The 20,471-nt window shown below is 45.0% G+C and overlaps 1 protein-coding gene across 1 annotated transcript in view; it reads right to left on the bottom strand.

Annotated features, from left to right (window-relative positions):
* Positions 1-337: 337 nt before the first annotated feature.
* nt5dc1 (5'-nucleotidase domain containing 1) overlaps positions 338-20,471 on the bottom strand; it is a 46,660-nt gene continuing 26,526 nt past the window's right edge. The window contains exons 7-12 of the mRNA XM_028397279.1: positions 18,461-18,635; positions 15,892-15,989; positions 10,827-10,948; positions 6,169-6,342; positions 4,249-4,417; positions 338-2,774 (exon numbers count right to left, since the gene is read on the bottom strand). Coding sequence (XP_028253080.1) covers positions 2,662-2,774; positions 4,249-4,417; positions 6,169-6,342; positions 10,827-10,948; positions 15,892-15,989; positions 18,461-18,635 — 851 coding nt within the window. The 3' untranslated portion in view covers positions 338-2,661. The remainder of the gene's footprint in view (positions 2,775-4,248; positions 4,418-6,168; positions 6,343-10,826; positions 10,949-15,891; positions 15,990-18,460; positions 18,636-20,471) is intronic.

Genomic DNA, 20,471 nt, shown 5'->3' with positions numbered 1-20,471 from the left:
CAACCAGCCAATACTCCGCACAGGGTCCACCCGGAGGATTGGCTGATGTTTTTAGTGTTTTATAGCTTCAGATGATTAATATTCTTCGTTTTAATGAGAAACTGCCGAACTAATCGGTTGCTATCGGATTGTAAAGAGAAGTTACGCTAATTTAACAAGCCCTTAGGCCCCTGGGCCTGGTCGCCCGTGCAGTAATTGTTCTACTGATGCCAGTTAAAACTATAAAACTATCGTCTTACACTACTGTGACTGCTGTCTCCACACCGGCCCTGATACAGTGTTATACAGGCTGTGCATCAGGTTCAAGTCAAAAAATTTCAAAAGGGTGAAACGCTGGTAAGAAAATCGTAGAACATTTTATTTCATCGACAATACTTCAACACTTGAACACAGAATTGAACGTTCCCTGTGTTTTCAAGAACTTAAGACCACAAATGAATCCAACATAAGGCAAGTGTGCGCGTCAAATGTTCAAGGTCAGATGAGAAAAGAAGAGTACAATCACCACAGCTGTATGCATAAAACACACACACACACACAGCACATGTAATAATAATAATAATGACCGATCCCACTGAACATGCCTCTGATTCTCTCTCCCTCTCTCTGCTGGTCATCTCAAAGGAACGCTTTAACATTCTTTTAATTTTCAGATTACTAATTCAGAGCCACAGGGGCGGATCTAATCCCAGATAATCTCTGTGAAGATAATTCGCATAGTACAAGGATTAAAGAATGTGAATATATCTTTGAAAAATCTTGGGGAAATGGATAATTTGGGACCTGAAGTCACCACAGAAAACAAATATTCAGTCATAAAAACTGATGTATATGACTAAACCACAGGGTGCTTGTGATTAAAGTGTTAATGTTCCATTGTAAATGGCAGATTAGCTTCATGTATTGGAACAGATCTAAGTTTTTCTGCCAGACCGGAGTCAGATTTAACATCAACACCCACATTTTCACATCATCTGAATCCAAAGATGTCTGGATACCAGCACCAAAGTCCTAATATGGCCTCTTTATTTTTAGCCTTTATGCTAAGCTACGCTAATCACCTGATGCCACTGTTCACAGATTCGTCTCAACCTCAGTGTTCCTTAAATATTATGGCACAACTTGTCTATGCACACGAACAAAAATAACAAAATGAACCCATTCAGAAGTCGGTTAAAGCGTCAATCTGCATATGAATGAAGCACAAGTAGTCCACTGTTTTTTTTTAGCACTCACATGTCACTGTTGCACCAAAAATAATACAAAGAACATCGAGCATAGTCTTCATCCATTATTATTGTTATTATTATTATTATTGTTGTCTCCCAAAGTTGTGTACGTTTTTTTTTTATAAACAGCCAACACAAAGGACAGTATTGTGCAAGTTCTTTAGCAACAATGACCTGAAGATTAACACATTCTACAAAACTGACACAGGGGTTAACAACAGACCTCACGTCATAGGAACATTCTGGCATTTAAACAACACCTGGGCTCTATTGTCTGAAAACGAAGAATATTATACAGAGCAGGAGCCCAAAGGTGGCTGCAGAGGGGTGGCCGAGAGGCAATATGGACACATAAGCATGAGATTTAATCCCAGATTATCTCCTTAAAGCTGCACAAAGAGCAAAGAGCATGAATATCTTTATATAAAATCCTGAAGGAAAAGGCTACAGAAAACAAAAACTGTAAACATGACGGAGCATGTCGTGGTACAGGGTTGGGGCACGCTGCTGCGTTTGTGCATTTTATGATGCGTTCAGTACGATATTATTAGCACAGCTAGTTTGTCTAATTGGAATCAGTGCAAATGTGGCTACAAAAAAAAGCATTCTGACACATTTCTTCCTTTAAAAACTGTCCACACAAGCTATTTTGGAGTGAAACCTTAACTTTGTACGTGATCAGGTTGTGAGTCCGTTCTTGGCGCGCACACATCGCGATCTATCCTTGTGCACGTGTGCATAAAAGCGACCATTCAAGAGCGAGCATGTCATCTCTACACTGTCATAATGATACTTTTTCCAACCTTGGAAACAGCGTCCATGTTTGAAAATCCCAGAATGATCCTTTACGTTACTAAAATTGTACAATAAACTATATATATATACATATATTAAAGAAAGGAGGGTTTCACAGTAACAGTATGTCAACACAACGACGCTAAGAGATCTTAGAGTACATCCCAGCCTAGCTTCCAGCAGATGACAGTCTTGAGGTATCACTTCAGGGAGAAAGAGAAATGTTCACTTTATTTTTCTAACAATTCTACAGAAAATAATAATGGGGGTGGGGGGCTCACACACATAAAACAATAGGAACACTATATAATTACTGTATGCGGACACACACACACACACACACACACACTTATTTCCACGTGTACGTTACACTAAACCACGAAACAACGTTGAAATGTAGGCGTTATTACAGAGAGATACTGAGGCTTACATTCACATGGTTTCTCTGAGGGAGTGTATGCGTTCTGTTCTCCACAGATGATGGTGGTGGTGGTGGTGGTGGTGGTAAAGGTGGGGTGGTGGGGGGGGGGGGACAAGTGGGAAACTACAGGCCAAAATGGAGGCACATTCCTCTCCTGAGGCAGAGAGGTAAGGGAGGACGTTTTTGTTTTTCTTCTTCTTCTTCTTCTTTCTTTTTTTATGACAGACTCTCACACCTCTTCAGCAAAGAATCCGGGGGCCGGGGGTAGTAGCCGGTGGTGCAGGGCTTGTCAGGGGAAAACCTGGGGAACTTGTAATCCAGAGGGAGATCTACAAAGAGGCGAAGCAAACAGAAACACACATCAGCTGTGTGGGATGTTTGATCTTTAACTCATAAAGAGGAAACTATGGTATAAATGACAGACCTGCAAGAAAAGGGGAAAGTTTTAAAACAGAAGCCCTGTAAAAAAAAAAGGGGGGGGGGTATCATATCAAAACTACCACTGTATAGTAGGGCTGCAAGGATTACTCGAGTACTCGAGTAATATTCGAGTTGCATCGACAACTAATTTAGTACTCGATGACTCGCTTAGTGATGTCATCGGGAATGATTCTCTTGTGGCGTAGCGGGATGATCAGAGTTTTGGGTGCAAGAGGCCAGACGCAAAATAATCGGCGAGTATCCGAGTATCAAAAATACTCATTTGTTGCAGCCCTACTGTATAGTATAGCACTCGTACACCAGGCAGGGAGTATAGTATAGCATCATAACATCACAGATCAAATAGACACAGCAGCAGGTCGGTATGTCTTCTGTGGAGACCCAGGCCTGACAGGAGTCACACAGTGCTGTGGTTTGTCTCCAGTCATAATACAGTCTGTGCCAACATCGTACAAAAGGAACTCACACACACACACAGATGTCAGGATAACATCAGTAACGGCACTCCTGTGAGCACATGACAAACACAGGTGTCCTGACAACCACCGTACACACCTGGAGTTTTGATGAGGGACAGAAAGTCTGATCAGAACAGCAGTGAAAACACACCGACAGGGTTTTTCTTTTGGGGGGGGGGCAGTTTGCTGTGTGAAGACAGGCCCAAACTCATCATTATGTGGGAGACCAGTGCTGAATCACTGAGGTCGCCGGTTGGAGTTAATTCTGACTTCGGCTCCACATCTGTGTCTGATTCTGTGTGAATGTCTGAGCCAGTGATGGACGTGTGTGATGTGGGATTTCTTTACCCACTGAATGTTCGACATCCTGTTTTTTCCCTCCTTTAACACGATAAGTTTGATTCCCATGCTTGTTCTGTGCATCATATGGGCGCACTGGTAGTGTAGTGTTCACATTTACAGTCAGTGTGGGTTCATTGTTCATCGTCATGAAAAGTCCTGGACCTTTATAGAAACAGAACAATCACGGCTAGACAGCGGGAGAACTCAAACCTTTCTGTTATATATTGTTTAAAAGCAGCATTGTTTTGTTTGTTTTCCACCTGCTATGAATATTAAATTATTTGCATTTTACAGCCTCTGGGAACTAGTTTTGTTGCAGATCAGCCAATAACTCGCTGAATCCGTTTATTTTACCGGGACCTGAGCTGGTTGTGAGAAAACATCAGTAGTTCTTGATTTATTTTCCTGTAGAAGTGGAGATAGTTCAGCATGTATGCTAAATCTGTAATTACATCGTCAATATATCATTTAGAGCATGTGTCATTTTGGGGCTCCAAGAACCTGATTTGTGTGTCATCCACTCTTATTTTGAAAGTCCTCCGTGTTGCCGCCGCCCACCTACCTGCTATGTGCTCCACACTGGGGATGGCCATGGTGCTGTATTTGTGAATGCAGTGGCAGCACCAGGTCAGTTTCTGGATCTCCTCGTCGCCTCCTCCACTTTTATGTACGTCCACGAAGTAGGAGCCCCACTGCTGGGACACATCAGAGGGCGACTTCATGCCCTGCTCCTGTGCAGACACACAAACTTTGTGTGTTAAGAGTCATTTTCAGGCAAGTGTGGGTCTGACTGAAGAGCGTTTTTTTAGAACCGCCGTCAATCATTAATTCCAAGAAATCCCCTCTGTGTTAATCACACAGCATCATTATCATTGTAGATAAGCAGGAATGACAACAGGATGTGGTGTTCAAATGGGAGCTGACACACACCAACCCCACATGATAAACAGGCGCACTGCACAGCATCTGCAGGAAATGTTGCACAACAGAAAAGATTCAAATCTACTTCGGTGTCAAAGAAATATTTCTGAACATGCAACACGCTCTCCACAGATATCAGACTAAGCTCGTGAGAAAACAGAAAGCAGAGATCCTCATCATCGCTGAAGCTCCATGTGTCATGTTGTATGCTGCCGTGACAGGAGTGGAAACTATTCCTGACACACAGCTCAGTGACAGACTGAACACACTTGCTTCAACTTGCAAACCGCTCATAGGGTTTTAAAGGACCTTTCCATCCTGTAAGCCTGAACTTTGTTTAGAGAAGATGGGTTGGACTCACCTCCGGAGGAGGACCCTGAGGGCAAAGAAAGAGAAAAGCAACCAGCACTGAGCTGCTAATAAATCCAACTAATTGACCGATTTGATTGGCAGAAAATTAACTGAGAACAGTTGTGATGTCAGATGAACCACTGGTATCACTTTAAACAAAAATCTTTAAAACCAGCTTCACATATATAAAGATCCTGTTTGAGTTTTATACGTTGTAACATATCATAGCAAACCTAAGTTCTAATCTGGATTATAATCTTCATTTTAATGAAGCAGCAAACTGAGGCTGAGTTAACACAGATGTACCGAGAGCTGCAGTTCCTGCAGTGTCCACTTGAGGGCTGCCTCCAAAAGTGAGTGAAACCCCATAGAGTCTAATGTTAAAATATCCAACTTTAGCACAGACATAAACACGTTTACAGCCTGGTACAGCAACAAAAATTGTGAACGTTTTTCATTTCCAATGCCCCGCCCCTTTAGCCAACTAGCGGGTAAGTGCTGAGTGGAGCCATCAATGCCAATCTAAATCTAAATATTGGACTTATTTTTCAAATCTAACATTTAACTTGACATCGAAACTGTGATTTTTCAAACAAATCAATCAGTAAAAAATGGACTTTGGTGACAAACTTTGTTAGCTAACTGATTCTGAGATGCTAAACAGAGCTGCTAGCTATGTAAATCATCATTCATTTTAGCACAAAATATTTGCGAATATAAATGATAACATGTCATCGAGCAGCAATGTTTTGATTGGCCTTGTATGTAGCATTTCATACTGTTAGCATGATGGAATCTGAGTACCTCTGATGTCCAATCTGCTAAAAAACACAAGTTAATTAAAATAAAACATGGTGCCAGGAAACTTTGCTGTGTCCTCGGTGCAGTGAGTGATGTTAGCTGTGATTTATTACTGTATGTTGGAACAAGGAGGATTCTGTTGTGACATACTGTATGTGACGGTTTCTCCTCTTACACTCTGCAGTAGCACAGAAAGAGGAAGTCTGTGTGCAGACGCGCTGACCCCTCACTTAGTCGCTGTCAGGATCACAACATCCTGCTGCGTAATATCCTTATTTAGTGTGATATTATACACGCCACTGTGGAGGCTGAAAGTAGCTTCATCTGCTAAACACAAAGGGTGTGTGGTGGCAGCAGGCCAGAGGGGGGGGGCAGCACTAAACAGGAGCAGCTGCTTCACTCGACTTACCTCGAACTTTCCTTTTTTCTCCAGTGGCTCTACCTGCGCCTCGTTGGACATGGCCGCTTCGCTCTTCGGGACGCCCTCCCCCTCCATTTCCTCCACTATCATCACCGTCTCCCACTTCCCAAAGCTGCTGGCGGGAAACATGTCTGACCTCATGCTATCTCCGAAATACACTACCTGCAGGGGATGAAAGGAGAAAGAGAGAGAGACGATGTGAACGGCTTGTTTACTTTAACCACAGCCACTGTAAAAGTCAGTAAAGCTGGTATACATCTTAAGACCCCCCCCTCCACCACCACCACCACCAGGGGTGAACTTAACCAGACACCCTGAGTCTGCAAAAGCCATCACAGCCTCCTTGACCATCATATCTCTGGAAGGAAAAGCGAGCTGGGGCAGGAGCTGCATTCCAAACCTGAAGTGCAGACGCTTTAAATCCCATTTGAACGGCCATTTTTTTTCCTATTCATCTTAATGGGAGAGGAGAGCGGAGATTAAACTGAGAGGACGCAGACGCCTGCTGACACACTGAACACAGGAAAAAAGGATTTACAGCCAGAAGTGGCTCAAAAAAAAAAAAAGATCCTGCGTGAATTAAAGTGATCCTGAGGTGGAGTTAGTCGAGCTTGAGCTGCTGATTTATGGACAAAAGTATGTGGACATTATGTGTGTCTGCTGGTTCCCCCGCTCAGCACATGACACATCTGTAAAGTCTGATGAAGAGTGATGAGGAAAGGCGTGGGGTGGACTGGAGGTCGGGACAGGTGAGTTCATCAAACAGCAACATTTGCAGGAAGACTTTGTCCATAAATACATCCATTGATTAATCATAAACAACCAATTAATAACACAAACATATGCAGAGTCTGCAGGATTAGGATTTGCCTTATTTACCTTAATTAACCTTATTTATGACAGAAACATGAGATCTTTTCTGCAACTTTATCAGTATAAAGGTGTTTCCTGTGTATCATGAAGCTGGTTAGAATAGGAGCTGACACACACACGTGTTGTGTACGTTTGTGCGTGTGGAGTGTAACTGAATCAAACTTCCCTGCAGGGGTCAGAAGGTCATAAAACACGGATGTAAGGCATTCCAGTAGCCGCCCCTCCCCCTCGCAGCGCTGCGCTCCGTCCACATGTAAACAAACAGACGGGCTAATCGGGACAACGGCTGCTGGAATCCCTGTTCCAGCACAACTGACCACAGCTGGTCGCTGACACCCCCCCAACACCACCCAACACCACCCACCACCACCACCAAACAGCCTCTCATTGCTCAGCAGTGCTGGGATCACTATGATAAATATTTACAGAGGCCGAGGATTCCAGCACAGAGGCAACATATCAGAGAACAGACTCATTGTTCATGCACACAGTTCACCCTGCTGAGCTCTGCAGACTACAACACAATCACACTGCTCACTGGGTCCTAATGCAGCCAAGTGTTGAGATCTTTTACACCAAGAAAAAGCACAGTTACAGTAAGCACAGCCTTAAACATCTACTGCAGAGGTGTTTCACAGAGACTGTGGGGTCCCAGCCAAAAACTCACAGGGGCCCGTCCAGCCAGGGTTGATAACCTTCGGCTCCTTTGGCTCAGGTGGAGCAGCACTCAGGGGCCCCTGGACTAGCCTGGGGCCCCAAAGAGAGGCAGGCAAGGCAGGCAACCGACTAGTAGCACCTCTGCTCCAATCCCGTGCCTCTGACGTCCCACTGAGCGCGCGTCACTCCGATCCACGACTTTAGCCAAAAGTGAAAATCGACTGCATTCTCTATGCTGTCCGTATGTGTGAGTTTCTGCTCGACTGGCTCAGTGGAAGCTGGAGACTAATTAGATTCGGTGCTGAACCAGCGTGGAGGACTGTTTGATGCCTTGAAAGCATCTGGTGGGACCACACACACACACACATCAACTAGAGAGTGGCTCAGCCTGGCCGCGGCCAGCCAGGTCGTGGAAAACATAAAGCGGACCTCATCAAGTGTCTAAAAACTGGGTGCTATCACTGATGACAGCATTTCATGAAGGGTGTGTGTGTGTGTGTGCAGTTGGGGGCACAAGCTCACTGCTGTGTGTGCTTCACAGCTTTAAGAAGCAGTGTGTCCTGTGACCGAGCCGTCTCTTATCAGCTCATCACTCAGAGGTGCAGTTAAAGCCAGAGTCAGGCCCAGGTAAACAGAGCTGCAGGCACACTGAGGGCCTTAATGAACCCATTGTGCTGCACTGTGTGTGTGTGTGGGGGGGGGGCTGGGGCACAAGTGGACTGGTGAACTGGTGTCCAGGTGGGTGGTGGGCTCCATACATCATTTTGTCTTTAATATTCTGGTCTTAAAATGTTATATTCCTCTCCAGTTGTGGGACACTGTGCCAGCAGAATGACATCACTACACATGTTTTCAATGCAGTCTGAGCTCAGCCCCCCCACCACCACCACCATGTTTAAAATAATCCTAACTCTTCTTTTACTGAAACAACTGTATGATCGCGGCCACGACCCCGTCAGTTTCAGCACAGTGGATTGTAATCTTCCCCTGAATGCCTCCATTCAGCTCCACCTGCCTTAAGTCCTGTCAGGTGAAAGTGGAGAGAAGTGAAAACACAGGAGCGCCTCAGGTCACTGTTTAAAGCAGCTATAAGTGTAGGTTGACACCGAATTCCTTGAGAGCTTTCTCCACGTGGCGTGGCGGCGGCGGCGGGGGATGGAGGGGGTGTGGGGAACAGAGGGGGCATTGAGCAGAGGGGAGGGGGAGAGGGGAGGAGGAGCGGGTGAGGGTGGACGATGACAAGTAGTTGGACCTGCAGCTCTGCCTGCGCCTGGTCTGTCGGCCTGCTGTTCCTCTGTTTATTCTTTTGTCTTCATTGAAGTCCTGGCTGAAAGCACAGCCAAACATATAATATACAATATAATATATTTATTTTCCATGATTCTTCTTGAGCTAACCTAGGCTAGCTACAACATTTAATGACCTTTTTTTCTCTTAGATGAGGCATTCTGGGTTGAGACAGCTCCTCTCTCCACACAAAGCCACAGAGCCGGCAGCTTGCAGTCTGAGGGAGTTCTTGTGGCTGGCTTGGGGTTAGACTGTTGAGAGCTCAGATGATTCAGCATTTTCTTCCCCATCCGACATTTTTTCTCTTGTATGTAGCGGCCCGCATTTGGCTGAACTGTTCAGATTTTTATTATTATTATTATTATTATTATTATGTGTGAAGAAAAGAGCAATGATCTATTCTATTCTATTATATGAATCCTAACAGGTATGACACATGATACAATTAAGAAACACAAAAATTGAGCTATTTCAAATTTGTCTCAATTAGGAAAAAAACACCAAAAATTAACCGTTTACTCTATAAACATTCTGTAAAAAACAAAAAATTCTGCACTTCTTAGAGCAACCAAGAAGCCAAGACTCACTCACTTGTGACTCACAGTCATGTGACAAAAATTCAGCGAGTTTTTGGTTGATCTGCAGGCTTTTAACTGTTGATGTGCAGCGAACTGGTTTGAAAATATCTATAAAATATGGAAGTCTCATTTTTTTATTTCAAGACTGCTTGTAAAACTGTTGAACATACTGATTCTAGTTTATTTCATTTTCCATTCTTTGATCAACTTTGTTTCAGTGGTGAAACTGAGTATCATCTGTGTCATTACTGATTGCTCCAGCGACTAATTTCTGTAGGTTCTGCTCATTGACAGGAAAAACTATGGACTATGGAGCTTCCGTGACGTCACCCGTTTGTTTCTGAAGAGCCGTTTTGAGGCTCGGTGGGAGGCTCCGGGACGCTCTGACTGCCGCCATGTTGGCAGCGCCACGTCCGCCAAAACTCCAAATACGAAAAAAAGAGGGGGAGCACGAGCGGAGTTTAGGGGGGGCGGGCGACTTTGGAAGCAGGAAACTCACGGTTGTGATACGGCAACCGTCTGTCGCTCAAGGCAGCAACGCCCATAATTATGCGTAATTTTAAATCCGAATATAGTTAAAACTAGGGATGTCCCGATCCGATCACGTGATCGGAAATCGGGCCCGATTACGTGATTTCAGACTCGATCGGAATCGGATGTTGCCTCCCGATCAGGACTTGGATATATATTTATTAGGGCTCTCAAAGTTAACGCCTTCTGTGCAGGGTGGCTCTGTGTCCTGTAGTGTAGGGGTATGACAGTTGCTTTTGGTGCGAGAGGTCCTGGGTTCGAGGTCTCGATGAGCTGCTGCGTTTCTGAAATCTCCTAGCATGGCGCTCTGGACACACTTCTGGAGCCAGCCCCCAGTGGTTGCAGCGTGAACTACAAGTTTTGACACTTCCGGCTTCAAGTCTGAGCCCTGAAGGTTGCCACTTGGTTCTGCTTGCTATCCTCTAATCTGTGAGGGAAAGTAATAAGAACCGTCTGAAAGAATGAGCTCTATTGTGCACATTTTATCAGTGGAGCTCCAGCATGCTGGCACCCAGCTCGCCAGCTCGTGCCAAGGGCCACGTTCCTCCTCTTCATCACACCAGTGTGAATCTCCCTGAGCTGATTTATCATGAAGCCCTCATCTCTTTCACCCTCTGCCAAAAACTGAAGTTGGACTCAACCTCAAAGCTGGCTCCAGATACCCGTCAACTTAGAGGTCTTGCCCGGCTTCCCCTGTGAAGCACGAGCCGGCTGGCGTACCTTGGGCTCTGCTTTCCCCGTCATGGTCTTGAGCAGCTCGTGCAGGTGCGGCCAGTTGCCCTGGGAGTACCAGCCGGGTTTGTCCAGTGACGGGAGCCCCTCGCTCTCCTCCACGTCGTTCACTAGAAGAAGCAAAAAAAAAAACAGAGAGTCAGGCAGTGCAGCTGCAGACGTTAGAGCAACAGGCCAGCTGCTGGAGGAGCAGACACGACCGCACGGACGTCTTCCATCCACCACAGAGTTCACAAGGAAACCGAGAAGCATTCATTTAGTTATCTACTCCCTGAAACTCACAAGTGGTTTCCAATTTATGGTCAAATGTACAAAATATCAGAGCCTCCTCAGGCTTCTCAGGGTTATCAACAAACGGTCAACTAAACAAGACCTGCGTAAGAACAACAACAATGTGTAGACAAGCTGTCAGCAGAGCGTGTTTCTTCCAGTCTTATAAATCATGACACAAATATTAGTCAGAGAATCAAATCTACTAAACATAAGCCGACAGAAGCTGCTATGATTCAGTGTGTTTTTCTTTGTACAAATATATCTGAGCTGCTGTTTATTCTTACTGTACTCCAACAGCCGTTACCTCAGCAGCAGCAGCAGAGGAGGGAGTAAAAAAAAACTAAAGACTGTGAGCGAATGCAAAGCTGTGGTGACTGACATGTTCAGACCCGGCCGTGCCCGTGCTCGGATCAGTCCAACCCCAACATGCACCACGTGTCAACCAGGACGGGTTCCAAAACCTCAGCTTTACCCCTTCCAAAGATTCCAGAGCCGAGCGTTCAGCCATAGAAAACAGACCTCATGAATAATGACTGAGGGTTTTCCACTGGTTGGTTTACCTGTTTTCTGTCTGCACAGAAGAAAAAGGCATGCAGTGGAAAAAAGCTGTTTGTGCTGGAGGTCCGCCTTAACAAGCGCCGAATAACCTAAGCATCACGTAATGTGAAGAAGTATTCATTTAAAATGAGCTAACAAATTGTACAAGACCCCAAATGACACTGTAAAACAAGGTCTTAAAAAACAGGTTGCACAGGGCTTATATATTAGCATGCTAACATGCTAACTAGAACCATATGAAATGCTGGTTTTAGCTGTAATCTCGAGCCAGTCACGGACCAATAGGATGCTAGTGTGGCTAATTTAGCCCTAAAGGTGTGTGTAATACATTCATTTTACACAACCATCAGTGATGATCAGGCTGATTGATTATGATGTAATAAAATAATGTGACAAATATTAATGATAATGCAGACGAAGAACAAAGTGAAGTCTGATATCTGATGGCTATATTGGATAGTCTTTAAGCTGGATACGTTCAGACCTATTTTCAAATCTGGCTATCACACAAGCGTGTCCGCACTCAATCCGGCTTGTTTGCGGTCCTCCGAACCACTAGGTGGCGCCTCGTAATATACAGAGTCCGTTCTCTGTATATTACATATCAGCCTTGATATTGATCAGAACTGATCTATGACTCACAACAAACACAGAGAGCAACAACACTAAGTGACGTGTGTAATATCTGCAAAGCATTGTGACAAGAAGGGGCATCAACATCGTTCGCGTGAGGTTTAAACTCAGCTTTTGTCTCCACATTTCAAATCTTCAAATATCAGTGAAACTTCATCATTTGTCCTCTTCCATATCTGCTGACAGGGATGCATGATTTTGGATTTTTGCAGTTGTCAGAACTGCAGCTACACCAGCTTCAAAGCATGACTTTGTGTGTGTGTGTGAGGTGATGACACTCAGGAATGTAGACGTGTGATTTATGAAGCTGGCAGAGACATGTCTGCAGGGAATCTCTTCACTATCTGCATGTGTGCTGCTACTTATTTTAAAGTGTGTTTCACAGAGAAACACAGAAATCTTTCACTTGTGTCATGACTGTAATCACAATCTGCAGACTGTGGAGCGACAGCAAAGAGGTCTATAAAACATTTATATTAAAATACACAACAGAACAAAGTGTACTAATAGTGAGTGTACATGATAAGAGGATAATTATAGGAGCAGTAAATATCAGACCTGTTTGAGATCAACAGCATCAGGATAAGAGGAGGTCTGAGGAGAGCAGCGTGTTCTGGGTCAGACTGAGGTTAAATGTGCTTTTAATATGATGAGTGAAAAAACAGACGAGCACCTGCACATGTGGGAGCCACACACACACACACGTACACACACAGACACAGACACACACACACACACACACAGACACACACACACACACAGACACAGACACACACACATACACACACACACACACACACACACACACACACACACACACACACACACACACACACACACACACGTACACACACACACACACGTACACACACACACACAGGAATGAGTGGTATGTGATCTGGATCAGCATTAAGACGTGAATCATGACGATGTACAAAAATGGAGCTGATTATGTAACAGTGCCTTCAGGCTTCAGTGATGTGACACTTTCTGTGATGATGTCGGAATGGGACTGGGAGCGACTGTGGGTCGGGTTACTGCTCAGACTACAGCTGCTGCTGTGGTTGAATGTGTTAAAATTAATGATATGGGCAGAAGTATGTGGACACCACGTGTGTTTGCTGGCCTCCCGTCCATCCCATTAAATATTTGCCTGAAACAGACGGTCACATCTTTTGGTCACAGATGACATATCACACATTCTATTTACACATGTAGTATGTTTTTTGTCACATATGACACATCGTAAGTTACAAACTGTGATCAAAGTTTTTGTTGGTTTAGAGAATTTTAGTTAATTAAAGAAGAAGAAGAGGACCTAGAATAAAGCCATGAGGAACTCCTTGTCACATACACTATATAGGCAAAAGTATGTGGACACCTACTGTGTGTGTCCAGGACATTTGTAAAGTCCGTACACACTGTCACACTGAACTGGGAGGATCAGTGTCTCTCAGACTGTAAGCTTCCTACCTCAGCTCCGCTTCTTTGCCCATATTTGGATAAACAGGAAGTTAGGTGAACTGCTAAGATGGCGACAGCCACTCTGTTTCAAAACAACTCGGGGTGACTTCATGTAAGGTCTGTCCATCCTCATGCTGCTGTAGGTCTATTAGGGATTTGGTTACTGTAACTAACCTCAGTCTTTCCAGTGAATTCTGACTCACTCTGGGCTCCTGCAGTGTGTTTACAGTCTGCCTGTGTGGAGGATGCATTTGTTCTGAGTCTTATGTAGCATGAGTGGGCGTTCCAACATCATCACCATCATCCTGGGAGAGATGAAGGTAGGAGGCAGGCGAATTAAGAAGAGGAACCACGCAGGAAGGCTCCAGATAGCACTTCAATTAAACAGAAGTGGAAGTGATCCTGACATAAATCATTTATGAGCTGATAATGATCTGACTGTGAGGCGTAATAAACTTGTTTTTAGTGTCAGAGTCCTCCAAATAAACTTTACTGGCTATTAAGTGTAGCAGAAAATGTGAAGAATGCAGAATAACACGTAATGTTTCCAGCAAAAAAAAAGAAAAAAAAAAAAGAAGAGGAGCGGAGGCCAGAGGAAGAGCAGATGCTGATGCTTCTTTGCTGCCAACGTGGCAAAAAACAGAGGAAGGGCGCGGGGGAGAGGAGAATACTTCAGCGAGTGGATCATCCTGTCTTCACACATAATGCATCCCTAGTGTTGCTGCTGGCAGCAGGAGAGTCCAGCTGAGGGAAGCCAGGGAAGCCCCCCCCCACCTCTCCCCTACTCCTACTCCTCCGCCGGCATACACCTTCACCAGCAGCATCCAGGATCAGATGCCGGGGCAGGTGGAGGACGATGAGAAGGAGCAGCTGACACTGATCTAACTCACATCTGCCCGAATCACAGTCACAAGCTGGAGGGAGCTCCTAAAATATCACAAACATCCTGAAATCCTATTGTGAAATATTAAAGGGCCAGTGCACACAAACAATTTAGTTATTTCACAGGACACCGTCTGGTGTCCTGGTGTGCTGACAACAACCTGGAGCTGAATGCCCAGAAGACAGTGGAGATGACAGTAGACTTTCGGAAAGTGCCAGCTCCATCACCCCCCCTCACCCTGACAGACACCCCCATCTCCACAGTGGACTCTTTCCGCTTCCTGGGTACCACCATCACCCAGGACCTCAAGTGGGAGCTCACCATCAGCTCCCTCATCAAAAAGGCCCAGCAGAGGATGTACTTCCAGGCAGCTGAGGAAACTCGGTGCCAGCCAGGATGATGGTTCAGTTCTACACGGCCATCATTGAGTCCATCCTCACCTCCTCCATCACAGTGTGGTACGCTGGGGCCACTGCCAGGGACAGGCACAGACTGCAGCGTGTTGTGCGCTCTGCTGAGAAGGTGATCGGCTGCAGCCTGCCATCTATCCAAGACCTGTACGTCTCCAGGACTCTGAGGCGTGCAGGTTGGATCACAGCTGACCCTTCTCACCCTGGACACAGACTCTTTGAACCACTCCCCTCAGGCAGGAGGTTACGGTCCATTCGGACTAGAACCTCACGCCACAAGAACAGCTTCTTCCCCTCTGCTGTTGGACTGTTGAACTGTAATTAATGCACTGCTCTGCACTGTCACTTCACAAGGACACTTTAGTATAGTCACTGCACAATGACGACTATTTGCACTGTTTACTCCATCTTGCACTACTTGCACACTAGTACCACCTCACCGACCCATGTGGTACCTGTTACATTACTACATCATTACACTGTTCCATTTGTTCATATAAGGGTCTATGTTTACCATTTCATCCGCCATTCATTTTGTGTTCTGTTCATTGTCTGTTATGTCATGTCAATTTAGCCTTACTTTAGTTTATTTACTTAATTTTATCTTAGTTTTATCTTATTTCATGTTAATTATTATATGTTCTTTGTATGCACCAATCACTAAGGCAAATTCCTAGTAATGTGAACCCCCTTCACTTACATGGCAATCCTAAAACACGATTCTGATTCTTTTTGGGAAGACGACAGGAGCTGAGCTCTCAGCAAGAAGCATCACCTACCCTCTTAATCATGTGAAACCTAAGTCCTGATATAATGAATAAGAATTACTCACAGAGGGTCCTGAAGGGCCTCTGCTGGGGAACCAAGGAGAAGAATCCGGGCTTCAGAGCGTTGGTGATGATGACATCAAACAGCTCCTCAAAGTCCTTCCTGCAAGAGCCAGACAAGCAACGTGAGCAGCTGACCTACAGGACAACATCCAGACACACATGAGCACTCTGAGTGCAGCTCTAAACAGCCTGTACAGATGATGGAGAGCAGGGAGCAGGGAGCTCTGTGGATGACCCCCTCAGATACCCCCTCTGTATTTTGAAATGGTCACACTCCCAGACCTAGAACTCTGGATTTCTCCATTTTGTGCTAGCCTGCATCTCTATAAATTCTGGGCTTGCCTAGCTTGAGCTGTATGATAGAGATCTGTGAAGTGATACTGAGGCTGTGATGACCTCTCCAGAGCTGCTTACACTACTAATATTTTATGATACCGTATTGCACTGTCACCAGTTTGGACTAAACCTTCTGACTTGCTACGCCTCATTCAACCCCAAGTCCACCCAAATTCACCTCCATGCTTCATGAATCTCCTCTCATCTTCTGTTAACATGCCCGTACGTGTCAAAGTAAACTTTATTTAGAGTTCCACTTATTTTCCAAAACAGAAGTGTGTTTAATATCTCATAAATCCTGCTGAAGTCAACAGTTTAAAGCTGGCAGTACACACTGGAAGTGACAGTGAGCATGCCGAGCATGCTGGGTGACGTCTCCAAGGACACGTTCTGTACAGTAGATCTAATGTTTGTGTGAGGAGAATCTTCCTTATAAGGTGAGAAGCAAACGGCAGCCTGATGTTTAATAATACCAACGGAGAGTGTGGATCCAAGCTGTTTATGCTGCATGAACAGCTTGTTGTCTGTGTTTACAAGAGAAAGTATGGTGCCATGACTAGTTAGCTCGTTTAACATAACATAACAGTTTTCATTCTGCAATATTGTTTATTTATTTATTGTTCTATGAACCTTAATATCCAATCCAATAACTGCACATGTACCCTGCTGTTTACCTCCTCACAGTTTTCATTCTCTGCTCAATTTGCACAACAGCTGATGTAGCACACATACACATTTATATGTATATAGCTCCACTTAATTCCATAGTTTATATTTCTGTGTACTTATTTGCATTTAAGTAATATTAATAATAATAATGGAGATAAAAGTGAAAGACAAATAAATTAAATTAAATGTCCCACTGGGAGGAGACCCCGGAGGAATCCCAGGATGCAGTGGAGAGACTATGGCCCCGTTCACACTGGAGAAAGTTAATCCACATAGAGTAGGATTGTATCTGGATAGTCTTTAAGCTGGATACGTTCAGACCTATTTTCAAATCTGGGTATCGCACACACGTGTACACGCTCAACTGGGCTTAATCCGGCTTGTTTGCGGTCCTCCCAACTGCTAGGTGGCGCCTCGTAATATACAGAGTCTGTTTAGGCCGCGGTAGGACCACGTGTGGGCATGCGAACTGGAAGTATCACGTCGCTAGCCGGATTCGCTACCTGCATTTGCGTTCAGACCTGAGCCACATTGAAATCAAGCTGGATATAGCCGAATTCGCAGTGTTCACACAGAAGAAAACAGGATATATCCAGATACGGCCCGAATCCCGCTCTAGCCGGATTGATTTCCCCAGTGTGAACGGGGTAAGTGTGTCTCGGCTGGCCTGGGAACGCCTTGGGATCCCCCCGGAGGAGCTTCTCCGACCAGCTCCATCTGACAGCTGACCGTCACTGGCTTCCTGCCGGCTCGCTGCACTACAGCAGCGGCAGCTGTTGACCAGTGACTGAGTGTATGCAGTGACTCAATAGAGTTCCCTTTTAACAGTAAAGTGCTGACAAAGTGATTTTTTTCTGTGTTCCCAGAATTAACCTCTAAGAGAATAGTATACAAATGTGAAAGACTCTTAAAGCAGACCATCACTCTGGCAACATAAACACACACACACATTAGGTTTAGACTGCACTCCTTCTACAGGAGGGGGGGGCGGAGACATATTCTGTGCTGACGGAGGTCAAAGACACAGCAGGAGGTAAAGAATGAGCAGGCTGCTTGCTATGCAGGAAAGAATGTGAGGGTTTGGGGCTGCGAGGTCATTAGGCGTCACACAAGGCTCTCACAAATGACCATATAATAGGAATTTAGTCTTTTAGAGGGTTTACATGAGCCTCAACCTGCAGGCCTTTGTAGCCAGGATGTGATAACAAGACCTTACAAGCAGAAAAGAAAGGCTGTGGGTTTGCTAAGCGCAGCATCCACATAGACACTGTGGGCTTGATTGAGCGTGAAACAGAGCTCAGGCTACAAAAATAAACCTAGAACCACACATACTGTGTGCTGCAGACTGAGGGAGGCCAGTGTTAAACTACAAGCTACAGGAAACACTCCATCTCCAGCAACCTACAGTGTAAAGCACGACAGCTGTCAAGTCTAAACGGCCAATTGTGGCATCCTAATACCAAAAAATATACAAATAAAACACACAACAGTGCATGAATGTGAATTAAATTCAGGCTGGAGCCATGCCTGTGGAGGAGAGGACGGTCTCTGTGTGGGCATCCTTACCCCAGGATGTGTTCACAGATGAGCCTGCAGTAGTCGCTGTGGGAGCTGGTGATGAGGAGGAGAACCTTCCCGGCATTCTTCATGCTGCGCAGCCAGGTCTTGACCGAGTCAGAACAGGGTTGCAGGTAACGCCCCGGATCCCTCTTCACACTGGGGAAGTACGTCCCTGCATCATCTGTATGGAGACACAAGGTTTGTAGCAGGAAAGCGTTAAAACAGTGGTACAGGCACGACAAACCCTTTGATTACACTACAGGAAGGGAGATGGAGTGATAGCCTCTGTGAGGATACATCAAAACACAATAAAGACACACCACAAACATTGTGAAATTGCTTCCATTAACGAATGTCAGGACAAGTCTTTAAATGGCTGAAATAAACCCAAAAAACAATGGAAATGTTTGTATTTTTTCCCAAGAGTTCCAATAAAACCACTAAAAATCTGCTTTGATTTCAAAGACAGACATCAAAGCACACATGCTTCCATTTTATTTGTTGCACACTAAATGTTTACAGATTCAGACTTGCTGTGGCTTCAGACTTTCCCATGAACCGCTGGATGTAATATGCTGATTCAGTCCTAAATTAAAAAAAAAAAGAAAAAAGGGGCAGCTTCCCTCTCCCTCTTCACCATCCTCTCTCTCTCTCTTTCACTCTCCCTCTAGTGACCTCCCACTTAGTCAGGTGTTTAATCGATGGCACCTCCCTCACCAATCAGCTGTCGATCCATCCCTCTTCTGCCCAATCATAGCGTAGCAAGAAATTTAAAAGCCTCTGTCTCTTCTCCAGCTGTCTCCTGATCGAATCCGGCAACCCTCCTCCACCCCAAGCACCTCCCGATCCATGCAGTTCAAGGTCTCCCCTCTCCTGCTCTCCTGGGGGGGGGGGGGTCTAGGACGGGGTCTAGGACGCAATTATTGTATTAATAAATTCTTTCTCATTCAGTTCCGAGTCTCTCATGATTGAAATGTGTACATTAAAGTACTGTAGTGGTTAAAAACGGACTTGACCAAGTCCAGGCGCCTCTAAACTCTAAACAAAGTACCAGTGACTTAAAGCCTGAGTCTGCATTAAAGTAGGTTCCTGACAATATGCTCTACTTCATACTATGGTAGTTTTATTAGATACATGCTGATATAAGTAACGCCGCATGTTCTCACCACGCACCAACTTCCCCCCTCCCCCTCACATATTGAGTAGCAACAATCGACACGTCGCCCGTGCACCCGCTGGAACTGAGGGCTCATTCATCTAGCTTCCTGAGCCGAGTGGTATTATAGGTATTTATATCCAGACAGACAGATACGATTTTATAGCAAGAGCACGTGTTTGCAGACTCTTTGTTCTGCATTGAGCTCAGGATTATTCATGTCGGGAGGAGTTTATGAAATCCATTCACACTGATGTCATGTTGTAGGTTTACAAGTTGCTTTTTGGAGTTCCACACATCCACTCGAGCCGTGTCCTGGGGTTAGAATACACAGCTGGAAATGTGGCATCATCTTGGAACAGATTTGGAATTCAGCCCTTGGTGCTATCAAGAGGCAAACTACAAGATGGTGTTTGCTCTGGAGCTGAAGGTGGTAACCAATAAGTGAGAAGTGCTGTTTCTTCTTTCGCAAGCAGGAGAAAAGAGGGCTTAGGAAAACAGGGAAGGGTGTGGATGAGTGGTGTGTATTCATGAGCTGAGGTGTTTACCCTGGCAGAGAGCGGCGGCCTCTCAGGAGCATCGCTGGACCCTCACAGTGACACACACTGTGTGGACGCTGTTAGCTATGTCCTAATTCAGGTCTTTCCTTTTTTTGGCACATACTTGTAATGTTTACTTATCAGTGTGAGCAGCAACAAGATCAATGAGATTGCGCTTTTAAGATTTGAAACTCGGCCAATCAATACTTGCAGAACAAGATTCACACCAAGTGTGTGTTGACAACGTATTAATGTTCATGACAGTGGGACAAGAGGAACAGACAAATATAACCCTAGTCCTAAAGAAAGGTCGATGTGAAAA

The sequence above is a fragment of the Parambassis ranga genome, chromosome 24 (assembly GCF_900634625.1).
Source record: "Parambassis ranga chromosome 24, fParRan2.1, whole genome shotgun sequence".
NCBI classification, from domain to species: Eukaryota; Metazoa; Chordata; class Actinopteri; family Ambassidae; genus Parambassis; species Parambassis ranga.
The sequence above is the reverse complement of the archived record's forward strand: the minus strand, read 5'-3'. Positions and strand labels throughout refer to the sequence as shown.